Source organism: Eublepharis macularius, chromosome 1 (assembly GCF_028583425.1).
Source record: "Eublepharis macularius isolate TG4126 chromosome 1, MPM_Emac_v1.0, whole genome shotgun sequence".
NCBI classification, from domain to species: Eukaryota; Metazoa; Chordata; class Lepidosauria; order Squamata; family Eublepharidae; genus Eublepharis; species Eublepharis macularius.
Window position 1 is genome coordinate 151,112,510 of NC_072790.1, and position 17,732 is coordinate 151,130,241.

General features: G+C 41.3%; 1 protein-coding gene across 1 annotated transcript in view; it reads left to right on the forward strand.

Moving 5' to 3' along the window:
- Nucleotides 1-17,732, forward strand: part of MTR (5-methyltetrahydrofolate-homocysteine methyltransferase) — a 106,307-nt gene that overhangs the window by 21,904 nt on the left and 66,671 nt on the right. The window contains exons 7-9 of the mRNA XM_054981178.1: nucleotides 7,775-7,834; nucleotides 9,266-9,360; nucleotides 15,758-15,858. Coding sequence (XP_054837153.1) covers nucleotides 7,775-7,834; nucleotides 9,266-9,360; nucleotides 15,758-15,858 — 256 coding nt within the window. The remainder of the gene's footprint in view (nucleotides 1-7,774; nucleotides 7,835-9,265; nucleotides 9,361-15,757; nucleotides 15,859-17,732) is intronic.

Consider the following 17,732-nt stretch of genomic DNA (forward strand, 5'->3'; position numbering starts at 1 on the left):
GCTTCCTATTTTTATAATGTCCTGGCTTGCAGAAGTACTCCAACTGGAAGAAGGGGTTGCTCCCAACATTGAAGCTGCTTTTAGATTGGGATCTAGGGCAGCAAATAAATCACGCCTGCCAAGAGATATTTTGGTAATCTTTAGAGACCTACGATCAAAAGAAAAGATTCTAAGAGAGGCGCGCAGACGTGGACATTTGCTCTACAAGACCAAAGAAATTCAAGTGTTCCCTGATCTGCCATCAGAAATATTAAAAATGCGCAGAGATCTAAAGCCAATTACCAATGCACTTGCAAAAGCTAACTTGAAATACAGGTGGATTGGATCGACTTCCAAGCTCTCAGTGCTTCATGATGGAAATCTGATTGTTGCTAAGGATTTGGAAGAAGGACATGCTCTATTAAATACTTTGAACCTCACTGCTGAGCATAACCCACCTTTGAAAGATCTACAGGAAGAATCCAAGATACCAAGAAAGACTGAGAGTTGGAAGAGAGTCAGCTCTGCTTTGCAAGACAAACGTTGAAAACTAATCGCATGCAGTCAGCAGACCCAGGGTGCCTTTGTTACAAGACAAACTTTATGATCACAAAGAGGTTGGAGTGGAGGCTGGGATTCAGACTCTAGGCAATCTCCCCCCTATTTTCCTTTTTTGTCTCCTGGTTTAGGGCTGTAAAGCTCTTTTGTTTTCACCTTGTTGTAAGGTGGAAATCAGGGTGGCATATGTTATTTCAGTCAGCCGTTGCTGACTTTTCTTTTTTCTTTTGTCTTATCTTTTTCATTTTCAATCTAGTAAAAATTGTTGCTGTAAAGGATAGAAAAGGGGAGAGAGGGGGGGAATTAACAGAGGGAGGGAATGGAATTAGGGAGGGGGTGGAAGGAATTGGAAAATTGTCCTGGGGATTTGAGGTTTTGACTTGGTTGGGATGTATTGGTGTGTTAATGGATTTGATTTATGAAATCATAGTTCAAAACTGGCCATTGAACATACAAGTGGTGTTCTCTTTGTTTAGACTAACAAAAGCACAGGGAGATCTGATGGCAGATTTAGCTACATTTTTTGCTATGCACTATAAGATGATGGGGCCAAAATTAAGAGGGTCTAAAAGAACTTTGTTATATTTTCACCCTAGCCAAAATAATATTCATCTATCGCTAGACTTCTTACATAGATAATGGGTGACCAGAAATATAAAATTATTTCGGTGAATTGTAGGGGTCTAAACAATAAAATCAAACTTAAAAGAATATCAACTGCCCTTACAAGACAGAAACCTTCAATATTATTTCTTCAAGAAACACATCTGAAAACCTCTAACCTGCCAGTTTTTAAGACTTGCTGGTTTAACCAGCAGTTTCAATCCCCTGGGTCATCAAAATCCAGAGGGGTGGCTATACTATTCTCAAAAGAAACTAATTTTTCTTTAAAGGAATCAAAAATAGATCCACAAGGCAGATTTTTATTTTTAAAGGGCAGTTTAGATCATATGCTGCTAACATTGGCTGTAATTTATGCACCAAATCAAGACCAAATAAGCTTTATAGACAACACCCTAACACTTTTAAACTCTTTTGCAGAAGGAGAAATAGTTCTTGCTGGGGACTTCAACTTTATTATGAATTATGATTTGGACAAAACCCGAAAACACCACTGCCATCGAGTTAGGAGGACAGGTATCTCTGAACTATCAGGTATAATAAATAAGGCAGGCTTACAAGACATTTGGCGTATCCAACACCCAAGCACAAGGGATTATACTTACTACTCATCTGTTCATAACGTATATACACGAATAGATTATATTTTTTTGACACCTAAACTCTGTGATCTAGTTTGTTCAACTGATATAGGTGAGAAACTATGGTCTGATCATGCTTGGACGGAATGTGTTTTCAGTTTAGGGTGTAAAATGCAAAGGAAAACAAATTGGAAATTAAATACTTCACTTTTATTCAACAAACAAATCTATTCAAAAATATCCTCAGATATAAAGCAATATTTTGAACTAAATGCAGCTTGCGGTGTCTCCCAAGAACTGGTGTGGGACGCTATGAAAGCTGTTCTTCGGGGGCAAATTATATCAGCAGCCTCCTATCACAAAAAACAAAGAGAGAAAACTAGAAACGAGATAGTTGCCAAAATTAAAAGCTTGGAGCAGGAACATAAGAAATCTTGTAGCAAACTGATTTATAAACAGTTAACGTTAGAAAGGAAAGCCCTAGAAAGCTTAGAAACTGCTCAGATTCAGAAAAAATTACTTTATGTTAAGCAAAAATATTGGGTCAGGTCACCTAAATCCACTAAACTCCTTATTAAAAAAGTTAAAGAGAAAACCATGACATACGCCATAAAGGCTATCAAAGATAAAGCAGGACAAATGCATTCAAAATCTGAAGAAATAGTAAATATTTTTGCAGATTTTTATCAGACTTTATATACCTCAGACTCGCCAGAGCCTGCTAGGTTAATAGATTATATATCTAATAGAAACCTAGTTAGTAGCATTTCAGATGAACACAAATCAATCATGGAACAACCAATATCAGAATCAGAAGTTAAATTGGCAATTAAATCGCTCAAAAATAACAAAGCCCCTGGAAGGGACGGTTACCCTCCAGAATTCTACAAAAAATATATAGATCTGATTCTAACCCCATTGACAGATACTTGCAACTTTGTACTGAAGTCAGGCAAGATCCCCCCATCCTGGAAGGAGGCAGAAATTACTGTGATACCTAAAAAAGGCAAGGACACTACTGACCCCAAATCATATAGGCCAATTTCCCTTTTAAACCAAGACCAAAAAATTTTCACTTCTATACTAGCAAAAAGACTAACCTCCTTTATCACTAATTATATACATCTGGATCAGGCCGGCTTTATGCCCACAAGAAATCTCTTTGACAATATAAGAAAAACCATAGATTTAATTAACCATTGCACCCTAAAAAAGCTACCAGCTTTTCTACTATCGTTGGACGTGGAGAAAGCGTTTGATAGGGTGGAGGTCCCTTACTTATTAGGCTTACTTGAGCACATGGGATTTGGCAGATATTTTTTACAAGCTATCAGAGCACTTTACGACTCTCCTAAAGCCATAGTAAGAGCCAATGGTACTTATTCATCAGAATTTCAAATTAGAAGAGGTACCAGACAAGGTTGCCCCCTTTCCCCTATTTTATTTGCCTTAGCCATAGAACCCTTAGCAACATCAATAAGATTACACCCCAACATAAAAGGAATCACGATTGGAAAACAAACCTATAAGACTAGCCTCTTTGCAGACGATCTAGTGTTGTATTTAACAGACCCTAGTAGCTCATTACCAGCTGTGGAAAAATGCTTAACAGACTTCAAATTGGTCTCCGGTTTGGCCATTAATCACCTAAAGTCTGAACTATACCCCATGAATTTACAGCAAGACACTACCCAGTTCATTAAAACAAACTACAAATATAAGTGGATTAAATCCAATTGGTCCTATCTTGGTGTAAAAATACCATTAAATTTGAATGAAATATGGGACTTGAATTTCAATGAGCTCTATATTTCTTTATCTAGAACATTAAGTAGCTGGAAAAGGCTACAACTAACTTGGCTAGAAAAAATCAACTTAATAAAAACTTTAATACTCCCACAGATACTATTTTATTTTCGAGCACTACCCATCTTTATTAAACCACACACCTTAGAAAGATGGCAGAAACTGCTGAATAAATTTATTTGGGCAGGGAAAAAGCCTAGGATTAGTTTTGTTACCCTGAGAAGTCACACCAAACAGGGTGGGTTAGGAATGCCTGATATTAGACTGTATTATGAGGCTACCCAACTTACTTACCTGGTCGTTATGTTGCAGTCTGACTTTAAGGCTGACTGGAAAGCTATTGAACAGCACTACACACTACCCAAAACAATGCAGGAAACTATTTGGAACTCAGCACCTGAACGTCCCAAGGCAATTAAAAGCCACTTACTTTTAGCTCCGGCACTAGGGATTTGGGACAAAAATAGGGCTTCAGTAGCACCGTCCTTTTCTCCTTTTTCATGTTTTACAGGACAAAAGTGGTTTATACCTGCCCTCAGTAAAGACTCCTTTGCAGAATGGAAATCTAAACAGCTTACGACGTTTGTCGATATAACCTCAAGAGGGCAGCTCTTATCTAAACAACTGATTGAAGCACGGTTGCAAGCCAAGATTTCTTGGCTCCAATACCTGCAGGTTCAACACCTTGTAGCTGCTCCTGAGATACAAAGCTCCCTAAAGCGTGAGATAACTGAATTTGAAGAAATACTGAAATCAGGTGGCAGTGGAAGTAAGGGTCTTCTATCAAAGATTTACAAAATAATGTTGAAAGCCCAAAAAAGCAAGCCTTATTCATACCAACTGGCTTGGGAAACATACTGCGGTATTAAATTTTCTGAGGCACAGTGGTCAAGCATTTGGAACTCCCCGATATTCAAGACTAATTTAATTTCTGTAAAGTCACAATCTCAAAAACTTTTGACACGTTGGTATATCACTCCTCAGAAGCTTAACTATGCCAATAAAATAATATCGCCCAAATGTTGGAAAGGATGTGGTGAGGTGGGGTCCTTTATTCACTGTTGGTGGACATGTCCTTTGATAAGCAAATTTTGGTCCGATGTAACAACTGTTATCAAACAAATGTTGGGTATTATAGTTCCTTTTAAACCTGAAACAATTTTACTTAACTTATGGTCAAGCTATGATATACCCACTATTATAAGGAAAAGGGTGGCTATGCTTTTAGCTGCAGCTAAAACAGCCATCGCTTTGAGGTGGAAGGACCCTAGACCCCCTACACTACCCCTGTGGTTTAACAAAGTTTGGGACCAGTATTACATGGAGAAGGTAACATATCAAATCTGTTGTTCTGAATCGCCAATGATACAATCAGACTTTTGGGAAGACTGGCTTCCAGTACTAGATCATTTGATTACAGAAGACATTGGTCCCAGCAAAAAATATCCAATAGACCCTTTCTTATTGTAACCTTAATAGTGTGAAACTTTTGGTTCTCCAAATATGTACGTTTTATTGTAGGCTACATGTAGGCACTTCAAATCTCTCTCTCTCTCTCTCTCTCTCTCTCTCTCTCTCTCTCTCTGTTTTTGTTTTACCAATTTACCTGTACTGTTAAAACTTGTTTACTTTTGTTTACTGTTGATAAATCTGTTAAATCAAAAAATTGTTGAAAAATAAAAAATGTTGTAAATATTTTCTCCTTTCCATAGTCCTGAATTTTCACTTCCCTCTCTTCCCTGTTGCACCTTCCATGTGGAGACCCCACCTTCCCTTAGCTTTTTTGTTGTTGCTCATCTCTATCTGTCTGACTGTCTAAAATATTTGTATGTCACCATCTACCCAAAATAGGGTCCCCAAAGCGTTGAAAGCTTTAAAAAAAATTAAATTTTGCACTACATTCTGTGAAAAAAAAAAAAAAAAAAAAAAAGTATCTTTTCTGGTGGCCATTACGTCCACGAGATGAGTAAATGAGTTAGCGGCCCTCAGGTCAGACTCTCCTTTTCTTAAGATCCATCAGGGTAAAGTAGTACTAAGACCTTGTACTAAATTTAGACTGAAGATCACGAGTCAGTTTAATTTATCTCAAGATACAGAACTTCCAGTGTTTTTCCCCACACCCACTACAAACTCAGAGAGAGCCTTACACACACTCAATGTACATAGTGCAATTTTCTTTTACTTAGATCACACAACATTCTTCAAAAAGACAAGCAACTCTTTGTTTGCTATGCAGGCCCTAGAAAAGTAAAAATGGCCACAGCACAATCCATAACGAGATGGATTACACTAGCCATCAAAACATGCTGCACAACAGCACACTTATCCTATCCCTTAGAGGTGAAGGCACATTTGACAAGATCCCACGCGTTGTCTACAGCTTGGTTGAAAGGAGTGCCCATCTGTGACATCTGTAATGCAGTGGCTTGGTCCTCTTCGGATATGTTCGTGAAGCGCTACACCCTGGATGTGATGGAGAGAAAAGAATCAGCAGTAGGACAAGCTGTACTCCATTCACTCTTCCAAGAAAGAGCACACCCACCTCCAGGGTAAGAAGCTTGGATGTCTTCCGTATGGGACTGCACAAGAAGATGAATAGCAAAGAGTCCAGTAGCACCTTTAAGACTAACCAACTTTATTGTAGCATAAGCTTTCGAGAGCCACAGCTCTCTTCGTCAGATGCAAGAAGATGGACAATGAAAACAAAGTTGCACTTACCGTAACTGTTGTTCATTGATGTCTTCTGTGCAGGCACGCATACCCTCCTCCTGTCTGTTGATTACCTTGGGTCAACAACTCAGGAGAACTGAGGGTAAGGGGGTGCTGCCTCTCAGTGGCATGTGCAGCAGGAAATGCCACGTATGTGTGCTATAGAGACGTGTGTCCCCTCGTGGACTTTAGCTTTAAAGAACCTTGCCGATCAGCAAGCCTGCACGTGTGCGGTCCCATGTGTGCCTGCACAGAAGATGTCAGTGAACAACAGTTAATGATAAGTGCAACTCTGTTTTATTTGTTTTAATGGTTTTGATAGATACTGGTCTATTATGACAGTATGTAATGTATACTTTCAGTAATATATATGAATATCATGCATTATTACTCTGTAAATTTTGAATATTCTGTAAATTTTCAAGGATAGCCACATTCTCTCTGTTAAGGAGTTCTTTGCTATGTATTTACATTGAAACAGTAGAGACCCACTTATTTGTTTTAATAATCTATTTCCAATATTTATATACCACCTTTGACCAAAAATATTTTACAGCGTAGTTTGCAACAATCAAACAGCTTTAAAATTTGGTAAAATAAAATAATTTAAAACAATTCAGATCCCAGCAAGAAGCAAAGAATATTTCCTGATAATTTCTAAAGGCCCAATAGATTGTTTTTTATCTGTCTCCAAAAAGAGGTCAAGGAGGTCATTATGCAGTCCTGGAACCACAACTAAAAAGCTCAGTTCCTGGTAAAAGCCATTGTCAGTTCATGAAAAGAAGGGACCTGGGGCAGAGCTTTGTCAATGGATCTTAAAAACCTTAGGAAGCTCAAATGGCAGAAGGCACTTTCTGAGTTAGTCAGAGTTCCAGCTATGAAGGGGTTTAAAGATCAGAACCAGCACTTTGAACTGGGCATAGAAACAAACTGCTAACCAATACAGATGTTGTAGAATAGGTATAATATTTTCATCAGGAAGTGCTTAATGGCCTGTTGTATTGCTTGAAGTTTGCAAACTGCTTTCAGTAATCTAATCTGGAAGTCACCACGGCATGAATAAGAGTGGTCACTGGTCAGTGCCTTAACAGTGGATTCAGCTGGTGATCAGTCAAAGTTGAGAAACCTATTCCAGGTCAGAGAATCCAGCAGCAATGCTGAGTCTGAAAGTATTTCCAAACTACAGAGTGTGCAGTTCTTATAAGCCCTTGGAGCATTGTTAAATCAGCTGTCTCTTCTGCTGTCCGACAGGCTCATGCACGCTGACCTTTTTTTCTTTCAGTTGCAACTTGTGTTGAAGGGCAGTTTCTTTCCTGCAGCCATGGGGCGATTGAAAACACTTTATAGGACTGTGTAGGATTTCTGCACATTTATTTTTTATTGCATACCTAGAGAAACAGGAGTCTTCTCTGGGTGAAAAGTTGTGGTGCCATTATAACTTCCTCTGTAAAATTCAGTCAGATTTGTAAATAGTTAGAAAACTTCGTAACACTAAGACTTTGTGATATTAATTCTTACAGGCAGCTCTGTTTGCTCTCCAGAAATTGTTTGAGGAAGAGTATGATCCCAGGCCAGTATTTGTGAGTATAAGAATTTGAACCTTTTAGATATTAGTGTTGTTTTCTGTAGTTGGTCAGATGCATTTAGTTATACTGGACATGTCAGTACATACAGCCAAAATACATTAAACTTGCAGTTTATAACTTCTTTTCTTAGTTATAGACACAGATCTAGACCATGTCTATAAGATGCTTTTTTGAACACTTGACATTATATTATAGAATGGAAGGTATAGATATTGCCTTCTATTCCCTTGAACTGCCTATTTTGCCTGACAAATCAACTTGTATTTTGTATTGCAGAACAGCTCTGACATTCTACCTGTTTTGGCAAGGGCTTCTCTGAGTTATCTTAAGTAGTAGAAAAGAACAAGAGTCCAGTAGTACCTATAAGACTAACAAAATTTGTGGTAGGGTATGAGCTTTCATGAGCCACAGAAGTGAGCTGTGACTCACAGAAGCTCATACCCTACCACAAATTTTGTTAGTCTTATAGGTTCTACTGGACTCTTGCTCTTTTCTGCTGCTACAGATAGACTAACACAGCTACCCATCTTGATTTCTGTTAAGTACAGAGTGTAATGTAGTTTGAAGTACAATAATAGTAATAATAATAAATGATTTGGGCTCTAAACCTGCCTAATACTTCCTTTCAATCTTACAGATTGACGAAGGGTACTCTATGAATAAAGCCTCATGAAGGTTTAGTAATTCCATTCAAGCAACATAAACAAACTGGGATTAATTAATTTGATGAGAACGAACCTGTTTTATTCTCATTTTTTTTCCGCTCCCAGTCCCCCCCGCCCTTTCCTCTCCTTGCACGTAGAGCTGCATCTGAAGACTTCCTGGTTTCAGAAATCTATTATGTTGTGTTTCAGAAATCCATTGTATTGTGAGATGTATCAAATTGAGGGTTTTCCTCTTTCCATCCTGGATTACCATCCCATTGACTGCATGAGGGTATTATGAAAAGTACCAGTCTAGTTCAGTAGAAGGAGATAATCTTAATCTTGTCTGTGTGTCACATATCAGATTGTATCATGAAAGATTTTAGTCATGAAAGGGTATTATTTCACAGTTATATTACTGTTTGTTCCAGTAGCAAAATAGGTGATGGTTTCCATGGAGATCCTATATGGTTTTGCAGATTGAGAAGAGCAGCAGTCAGGCTCCAGTTGTGTGCATTATGTTCAACAGAAGGAGTGCTTGAGGGGCTGTAGAATGTCAAAATGAAAGTCTCCAGTGCTGCCAAATTATACACTTCAGTAGATGAGCTGCTTCACTTCTTGGCCAGTCTTTGTGACAGCTAAAACTTTGTTGGCTGAGGCGAAGAAACTTCAGTATTCAGATTGTCTTACTAATTTTTTATCAGTCTGCTTTAGCTTTTGGTATTGCTACCTTCTTTATATCAGTTGTTTTCCTCTTTCTCATTACCTCTATGGTCTTTAGGTATCAGGAACCATTGTCGACAAAAGTGGCCGTACCCTCTCTGGACAGACTGGGGAAGCATTTGTCATCAGTGTATCTCACACTGAGCCACTTTGGTAAGATGATATGCATTCTGGAATCCTTTTATTATAAAGCTGTCCAGTGGCGATAGGCTTTTCCTTATAACATAGATCCAGGGGCATGAAGCTTGTGGAAGTGTTTTCAGCATGCATGCTGCTTGCAGACTGACATGCACAGCCCAATAGTTTCTAGAGGGCAAAGATTACTTTCTTAGGGTGGTGCAGGCAGTCACCAGGAATGTACTTCCTGACCCTTCCGTGTGTGCATTTTGACTTACAGAATGTAGTGTATCCAGTCATTTACAACCCTTCCCAGTCAGTGCCCTGCTTTTTTGTCTGTTGTTAGTGCTGCTGAGGAATCTCCTATATATTTCTGCTGCAAGCTGACCTGGTGACAGCAGTTGAGAGATAGGAGAGTTAATCCTAGCTGGTAGTAACCTTACTACTGAATAGAGGATCCGTAGAGAGTAAAAACAGAGTATGCCTCTTGTAGCTGTCATGCAGAAACCAGAAAGCAAATGATGCTGTTACCTCTTGCTCTTCATGAGAGGTTGAATCCCCAGTGAGAGTTATACAAAAAGGCCCACGATTCACAGAGAGAATATAGCCCTCCGTAGTCATTTATTGAACTGCCTGCTTCCTTGCTGTCCTTCCACCTGGGAGCTCCAGGGAGATCAACAGATGAGGCTTGTGCCGAGAGACAGATGGTACTGAAATGAAGCAGAGAGAAAAACAGCAACTGAAAGTGGAAAGGAAACTTGGACCCACCAAAGGTGGGAGTTTATCATTCAGCCTTGGCTAGGAGCAGGCTGGGAGGTGAAAGTGGCCCTGCAGCCGGCCAAGCTGAGTGGCCCCTGTGGTGCCGGAGTCCTGCATTGCGAACAGTGGATACTGGCTCACCCATTGCTCCCTCTTGGGATCCGGCAGCACTGTGGGAAAATACAGTTGGTGAACTGACACCCCCATTGCTGAGAAAGGGAGCCAAGTGGCACTGAAGCCCTTTAGAAGCCCTGAGGCTTGACTCTCTTTGCTTCTGACCACCAGGGGCCCTGTAGGGCAGTAGCTTACTGGGAAATTTCCCTGTACGTTAAATGGTAGATGTGGGCCCTGTGAGTTGGGACATCATGGTCACTGGATTGAATGCTGCTGTGGAGCTTACTGGCAGGGTAATGTTGCTTTTCTTTCCAAGGCTGGGCAAGGGATGCCCATCTATTCCTAAGTCCGACCTTACAAATAGGCACAAAGCAGTGGCTGCTTCCAATAACTTTATTATGACTTAGGGAAGGCTAGTTACAAAGTCATTGCCATTCTTCCACTACTCAATCCTTTCCTCCCTCTTCTGTACCCAGCCACCCCAGATGTGTCTCAGAATAGCCTTTAAGGCATGTCCTAGCCAGTCTCTGCCCTGGGAACCACACTTTGTGCTGCCTTTCCAACCAAGTGGCAAATGCGAGCCAGCCTTGCCAGGATGTCAGGGTCCCTGAGAATAGCCAGTCCACAGGGTGCTCAGAGGTGATGCCCACCTCCCAGCAGCCCTCAAAGTGTGTTAAAGCAGGATGTCTTCAGGCTCTGACCCATACTCAGGTGGCCATGGCCAGGTGCTGTGACAGACCTCAGTCATAGCCTGTCTGCCCTTGGTCTTAAGCTTAGTGGTGTAGAGTGAAATTGTATTTATTAGCTTTTTAATCAGGACAGAAACATTAAGTACCTTTACAGAGTCAGTGTGATATAGTGGTTAGAGTGTCAGACTACGGTCTGTAAGATGCAGGTTCAAGTCCCTGCTCTGCCACGGAAGTTCACTTAGTGACCTTCAGCCAATCACACACTCTCAGCCCAGCCTAACCTACCTCACAGAGTTGTTGTAAAGATAAAATGGATGAGAGGAGAAACAAGTCTCCATTGGGGAAAAAGGTGGGATATAAATGTAGTAAATAAAATAAAATCTTTGCTCTGGCATCGTTTGACTAATGGGCCTCTGAACTATATTTAGATTGTTGTTCTCCTTTTTGAAATTACAGGTTTCCTGTTTATTACAGGATGTATGTGTGGTCCTGTTTTACAGCTTATTTGTGTGAAACTTATCTAAGTTTCAAATTGTTGCAGTGCTTTGATTATTATCAAGCCAAATATTGAGTTTACTACTCACCGTTCTTCCATGAACTGGAATACTGTTATCTCAACAGTATTTTATCCAAGTACAAATCAGGCCCGGGCCTGGACTGCCATAGTTATAGTGCCGTCCTAAGCAGATTTATATCCTTGGTTGGGCTTAGAAGAGTGGTAACCCTGACTAGAGTAGAAAGGTGGGGTAACTTCAGTAAATAATAAAAACTCTGCTTAATTAGCATAGCAGTGCTGCTTTCCTGCCCTGGCGATTAGGGATACTTACTAGTGAATACCCTCAAGGACTTGTTGTTAGGAACATCTTATTTTCCCCTCCTTCACCATGTCCTCGTTCCCTTCCCTGCGCCTTATAATCTCTCCCCCGCCCCGTTTCCCTGCTTCCTTCTCTCCTTTCCACTCACTTTTGTTTACCCCCTGCCTTTACCTTTCCCCCTCCCCCAGCAGCCTCTCCCCTGTGACCCAGTTGTGTGGTGCCAGCTGGGCTGACCCAGTAGCGTGATGAGGAATCTGCAAGGATTTGCAGTGGACACTTCACTTTTTCCTGTATCCCTTTCCCCATGCTGTTTCCTCTTTCCCTCCTCTTGGCAGCTTTCATATGCTCTGCTTTCCCCTCATCCAAACTCTCAAAACTATTATCTTTTATCTACCACCCATCTTCAGCTATATTTATTATTTACTTCATTTATATACTGCCTTTCTTCACAATGGGGATCGAAAGCAATTTACAGCATTCTCCTTGCTTCTATATTATCCTCAGAACAACCCTGAAAGGTAGGTTAGGCTGAAAATATGTGACTGGATCAAAGTGAGCTTCCACAGCAGAGTGATAATTCGAACCTGGGTCTCCCAGATCCTACTCTGAAATTCTAACCACTATGTCACACTGACTCTGTAAAGGTAATCAATGCTTCTGTCCTTATTGAAAAGCAGAGACCTGCTGTTTTTTAATTTTATTAATTTTATTTATTTATGTCATTTATAGGCCGCCTTTCTCACTGAGACTCAAGGCGGATTATACAGTGTGAAATTATTACAGCCAATATCAGGAACAGTTCCATAAACATTACCATTGTGAGGCTCCTCCCTCACCAGCATGCCTGCTTGACTGTCTGCCATCCTGCCAGGTCTCCAGGCAGGTGTCTTCCAGCCTCAGATAAGCAGAGAAGGGCGTAGCATCACCTTGTTCCTTCTCCTGCCCTGGGAGTGACAGGATGCTCCAGCTGCCTCTTCCTGCCATTTCTCCTTGGCCTTCACAGGAACCTGAATTTAAAGGTCTCCCCTTGCCCCACCTACCTGGCTCTGCTCCCAATCTCCACCCAGTTTTCTTGACTGGCCCTGCTTCCAGCCTATCTGATGGGGGGGGGGTAGAGTCAGCAGTCTCCTGGTCCCACCCACTCCATCCCAGCCTAGGGCAGGGCATTTGGTCTGCTCTCTGCCTGGCTCACCCCTGCTGCTTCTGGGGCCTCTCCAGTGGCTCCCTTGGCAGCTTGGGGCCTGTGCCTGCCTGGCTTGTGCTGCTGGCAATCTTCTGTGGGCCTGGATGATGTAGAGCTGTCTGGGCAACTGCAGGAGAAGGGTGAGTCTGCTGAGTGGCTGTAGCCTGAGCGTTAACTGTTGCTGGCCTAAGGGTGAGGGAGGCATGGGGGCCTGTAGAGGCTCCTGCAGCTGACGTACTGCCAGAGGCTGCACTGCAGGGCCTGAAAATGGTGTCTGCTGCTGCAGGATTGGGGGGGGGGGGGTTGGACAGGAGGGCAGCGTCACCGGGCAGCCATAGAATAAATAGATGCAAGTTCACAAAGACATAGCATTAGTAGAAATCCAGTACAACATAGTGGTGAGGTCTGTGGTTCCTAACTCATTAGCGGATCATCTAGGATCCCTTCCCTACAATTCAGCCCTCCTATCTGTGTAAAAAGCCTTTTTGAATAATTTGATTTTGCATCATTTGCGGAAATCGAAAAGGGTGGAGGCCACTACAGAGGAAGCGCATGCATGGGCTGCTGTCAATTTTGCTGATGTGCAGGGTGGTACCTGCAGGAGACCTTGTTTAAAATTGCAAAGCTGCCTTGAAGGAGCATAGGGAAGGAGGCAGTCCCATAAGTATGCTGGACCAAAGCCTTGAAGAGCTTTTTAAGTAATAACCAGTAGCTTGAACTGAGCATGGTAGCTAATGGGAAGCCAATGGAGTGACTGCAGGGTGGGAGTGATGTTCATGCTACTGCTCACTCCTGATAATAGTCGAGCCGCAGCGTTTTGCACCAACTCAAGTCTCCTAGTTAGTTTACATGGGAGACCTATGTATAGTGCATTACAATAATCAAGTCTTGATGTTACCATCACATGGATCCAGGTGGCCAAGTCACCCATGTCAAGGAAAGAAGCCATTTTCCAGGCTAGGGAGAGGTTGTGGAAAGCATTTTTTGCAGTTGCCTTAACTTGTTTTTCTAGTAATGGCGCTGGATCTAGTAAAATCTCCAGGCTCTTAACTGAGTCTGTTGAACAGCAGCAAGCAGCCTGGCCTGGATGAGTCATGCAAGTGATATCACGTTGCCCAGAGGTTGCTTCTAGGCTTGGCCCAGATGAGTCCTCCCTCAAAGGCCAAAACAGCCCTGAGGCTCTGCCCCCTCCCCCTTCGTTTACTGATAGAAACCAAGCCTGGAATACTGGCTAATCTGTTATGGTTGTCTAGCAACAACCATTGAGGGCATCTGGTTAAAGCTTTACGCACTCCTTTTATCATTTGGGTTTTAAAAATAACTGTAATTTTTTCTTTTTAAGATTTCAGATTCTTCTGCAAACCTGGGGTACTTCTCACGTGTGTAGGAAGATTTGTCCTGCCTGTTTATGGCTCCAATTTCTGGATTTAAGTATCCTTAGATCAGGGCGACTTGACTATTAGTATATAAGATTGCCTTTCCAATGGCAGACACATTCTGCTGGTGGATGTATATTACAGACAGGAGGCTGCACTGCCACTGAAAGGTAGACCAGCCAGTCAGCTATTTCATCCCTGAGAAAGTTTTTCTTAACTTTCCCAGTTTTATACAATGTTTTAATGAAATATACTAAGTGATGTTGACCTCCTATGCAGTGCAGAACTAAAATAGTATGACAAAAAGTTGTCTTTTACTCCAAGCATAGCATCTTCTACTATAGGACTGGTAAAACATGGTATGATTTTATTAGAACAGATGGAGTTTGCTACCAGTATAATATCCCCTAAGGTATCTTGTTTTCATCATTTTTACTTATGGGCATTATTTTATATTTGTTCACATAATGTTACTTCTAGGCGCTACATAAATTGTTAACTTGAAATAATTTACCTGGTCTGGTGACTGGCGTGTAATGAATGTTTTGTAAATTGACTAAATAGCTCATCAGTTCAAAACAAATGAGGAGCACACTTCTTACTTCATCCAGCTGTGAATGTAGGGAAGCCGGTTTGAATACTGAAGCCTTAAAATATACAGTACTTGGGAGTGTTTGGGTAACGATATGAAGATTGGATTGGTAGCACAGCAAAATCTTTATTAGATCCACATTTTTTCAGAACTTTTTCATAACCAGAATTTGTGTGTCCCCTTCACAGCACAATCTAGCATTAGTCAAACCTCCCATTATCCAGATGTTCTGGATGTCTCTTTAGTCATAACAGTAAATTAAGTTACATTGTATTACAGTTGCCCATCTTATAAACTGATCCTTTCTGTCTCAAAATAAGGCTTTTCTGAGGCCCTGGTGATTTTTTTTTTAATATTTGGGAAAAAATGGAAAATCAAAACAAGCCTCATACAAATAAAAATATGGCAACAGTAGTGAGAAATCTATATGTAAGCTTCCATAAAAGGTTTCCAAATATGTCAATCCACAGTTATTGTCTATATGCCCTATGATTCTATGAAGTATAGTGTCTAATTGTTGGTGCTGTAGTTTACAGGATGTGTCTCCTAAGCATATGCTTTGAGCATCTCCAGTTATTTGATTGTTTGGGGAGGAAGTTATTACTCATATCAACTGTGTATTAGAATATCATTGATCTTTTGAGGATATTTACGTACTTTTAAACTATCCGCCCATATCCTGGAACGTAAGTGATGGTCAGCAAAAACAGACTCTCCATACCTTTACTGTAATTAAAAGACTTACATTACAACATTGGAGAGACGAATGCCTACCTCCCGCAATTCAATGGACTGATGATTGTACACCTTGAAACAAAATTGTGTATGTGGTGTGGCTCAATAAGGTTTTTTTTTTTTGCGTATATTGTCATTACAGGAAGGATTATGTTTTCTTGTCTTTCTAGCATTGGATTAAATTGTGCTTTGGGAGCAGTGGAAATGAGGCCTTTCATTGAAACTATTGGGAAGTGCACAATGGCCTACATCATTTGCTATCCCAATGCAGGTATGTGCAGATATAAGTGAGTCTTTGAATATTGGTAGAAATAATACATGTTGCAAAACATACTGTGGAGCATTTTAAAAAGAATGTCAATATATATAATAGACAACAAGGCCCCTCTGCAGATACTCAAATCCATAGATCAGGGCCATGCTGAGAAGGGAGATTTTTCTTCAGACTTGGGAGGGGGGGGGGAACCCTTCCAGTTTTGTGGAAAAATCACAAACCTTAATAAGAGGGTTTTTAAAAAAAATAAAGCAGATGTCTGTGCAAACAACTGCCTCCAAGCCAATGCTGCGGGTTGGTTTGGTGTAGTGGTTAACAGCACAGGACTCTAATCTGGAGAACTGGGTTTGATTCCTCACTCCTCCACTTGAAGCCAGCTGGTTGACCTTGGGCTAGTCACAGTTCTCTGGAGCTCTCTCAGCCCTACCCACCTCATAGGGTGTTTTGTTGTGAAGATAATAATAACATACTTTGTAAACCGCTCTGAGTGGGTGTTAAGTCATCCCGGAGGGTGGTATATAAATTGAATGTTATTATTATTATTGAAGGTGAAAGCCATGAGCCTCTGCCAACCCCTCCTATATCCCATACACTTCACTGACCCATCTGTCTCCACCACTGACTTTTGGGGGGCGGGTGAGCAAGGAGGGGTAGAAGGGAGAGAAAGCAAAGGAAGGAGGAAGGTGCATGGGGTGCCTCTCCCTACAAGTTCCTTGCTGGTCCTGCTTGCATTTTATAATGTATGCATTTATTTTAATTATTAATGCTTTGCATTCTCAGCCATTATAGTTCTTGAGGCAGCCATTATCTGTGTTCAGCTTAATTTTTCTTCATTATAGCAAAAAGCCCTGCCAAATTTGAGCCATGTGTCAGGGGTTTCTTGGAAAGGTACGGGACTGCTGTATTGGCTGCTGTTGCTAGGGGTGTGTGAAGTCAGTATGTCTGCTCTGAAAATATACCTGAAAAATGCCTTATGATTATTTTTTCAGGTATATTCGTGAATCCCGATCATATCCAGGATTCTTAGATATACTGATATTCCTATCCCAATTAATGCCAGAAATATTTTGGAATAACTGAGGCTGCTGTTTTAAAGGTTGCAGCAGCTTATTTTTCTCCTTTTGCAGGTTTCCTGAGCAAAATGAGGGAGGGGGAGGGGAGGAGGCTCTCACAGGTGTGTGGTATCACACATTAGCGGGAGCTCAACTGTCTGTCCAGTCACAACAGTTCTTTCATAGCCCACAAGCTGGCCTCCTGGCTGCAGTTTCGGGGTGATATGTTTTGGACTGTGCAGTTTTGGCTGTTCTGCTGTAGCCTGTCTGTACCTTCTGTTCTGCTGCATGCTGCCATGTTCAATCTGCTGGGATTCTCTGGTTTGACGTTGATTCACTTGGGCTTTGTTGATTCTTTTTACATCGGGAGGCTTTTGGTTAGTGGTTGCTCTTGGGTGTTTGGCTAAGGCTTCTGTTCCCTGGAGGAAAGTTTTGGATTCACTCCCCTCCCTGCACACAGGAAGCAGTGGAGAGTAACTGGGGACACCTTGTTTGGGGCCCCATAGAATTGGACCCCTTGACCCAATCTATTTGAAACTTGGGGGGAGTGTCTTTAGAGGACAGCTCTTGCTTCGCTGCTGCTTTGGTGTAATTTGCATGAAAAACAGCTTCCCCAGCTCCCTGGATAGACCCCCCCCATATGGAATAAAGGGCCCAGTTAATTTTGGAAGTCTGAAAAAAGTCCAGATCTAAATACAGAACTCGTATGGGAGGACCCAAATATCAGGAATACTAATATCGATGGCCTTTCTGGTAACTGAATCAGAAAAATACCAATTTTTACAGAATACTATCTTTTATTGGGTACTTGATGGTTAT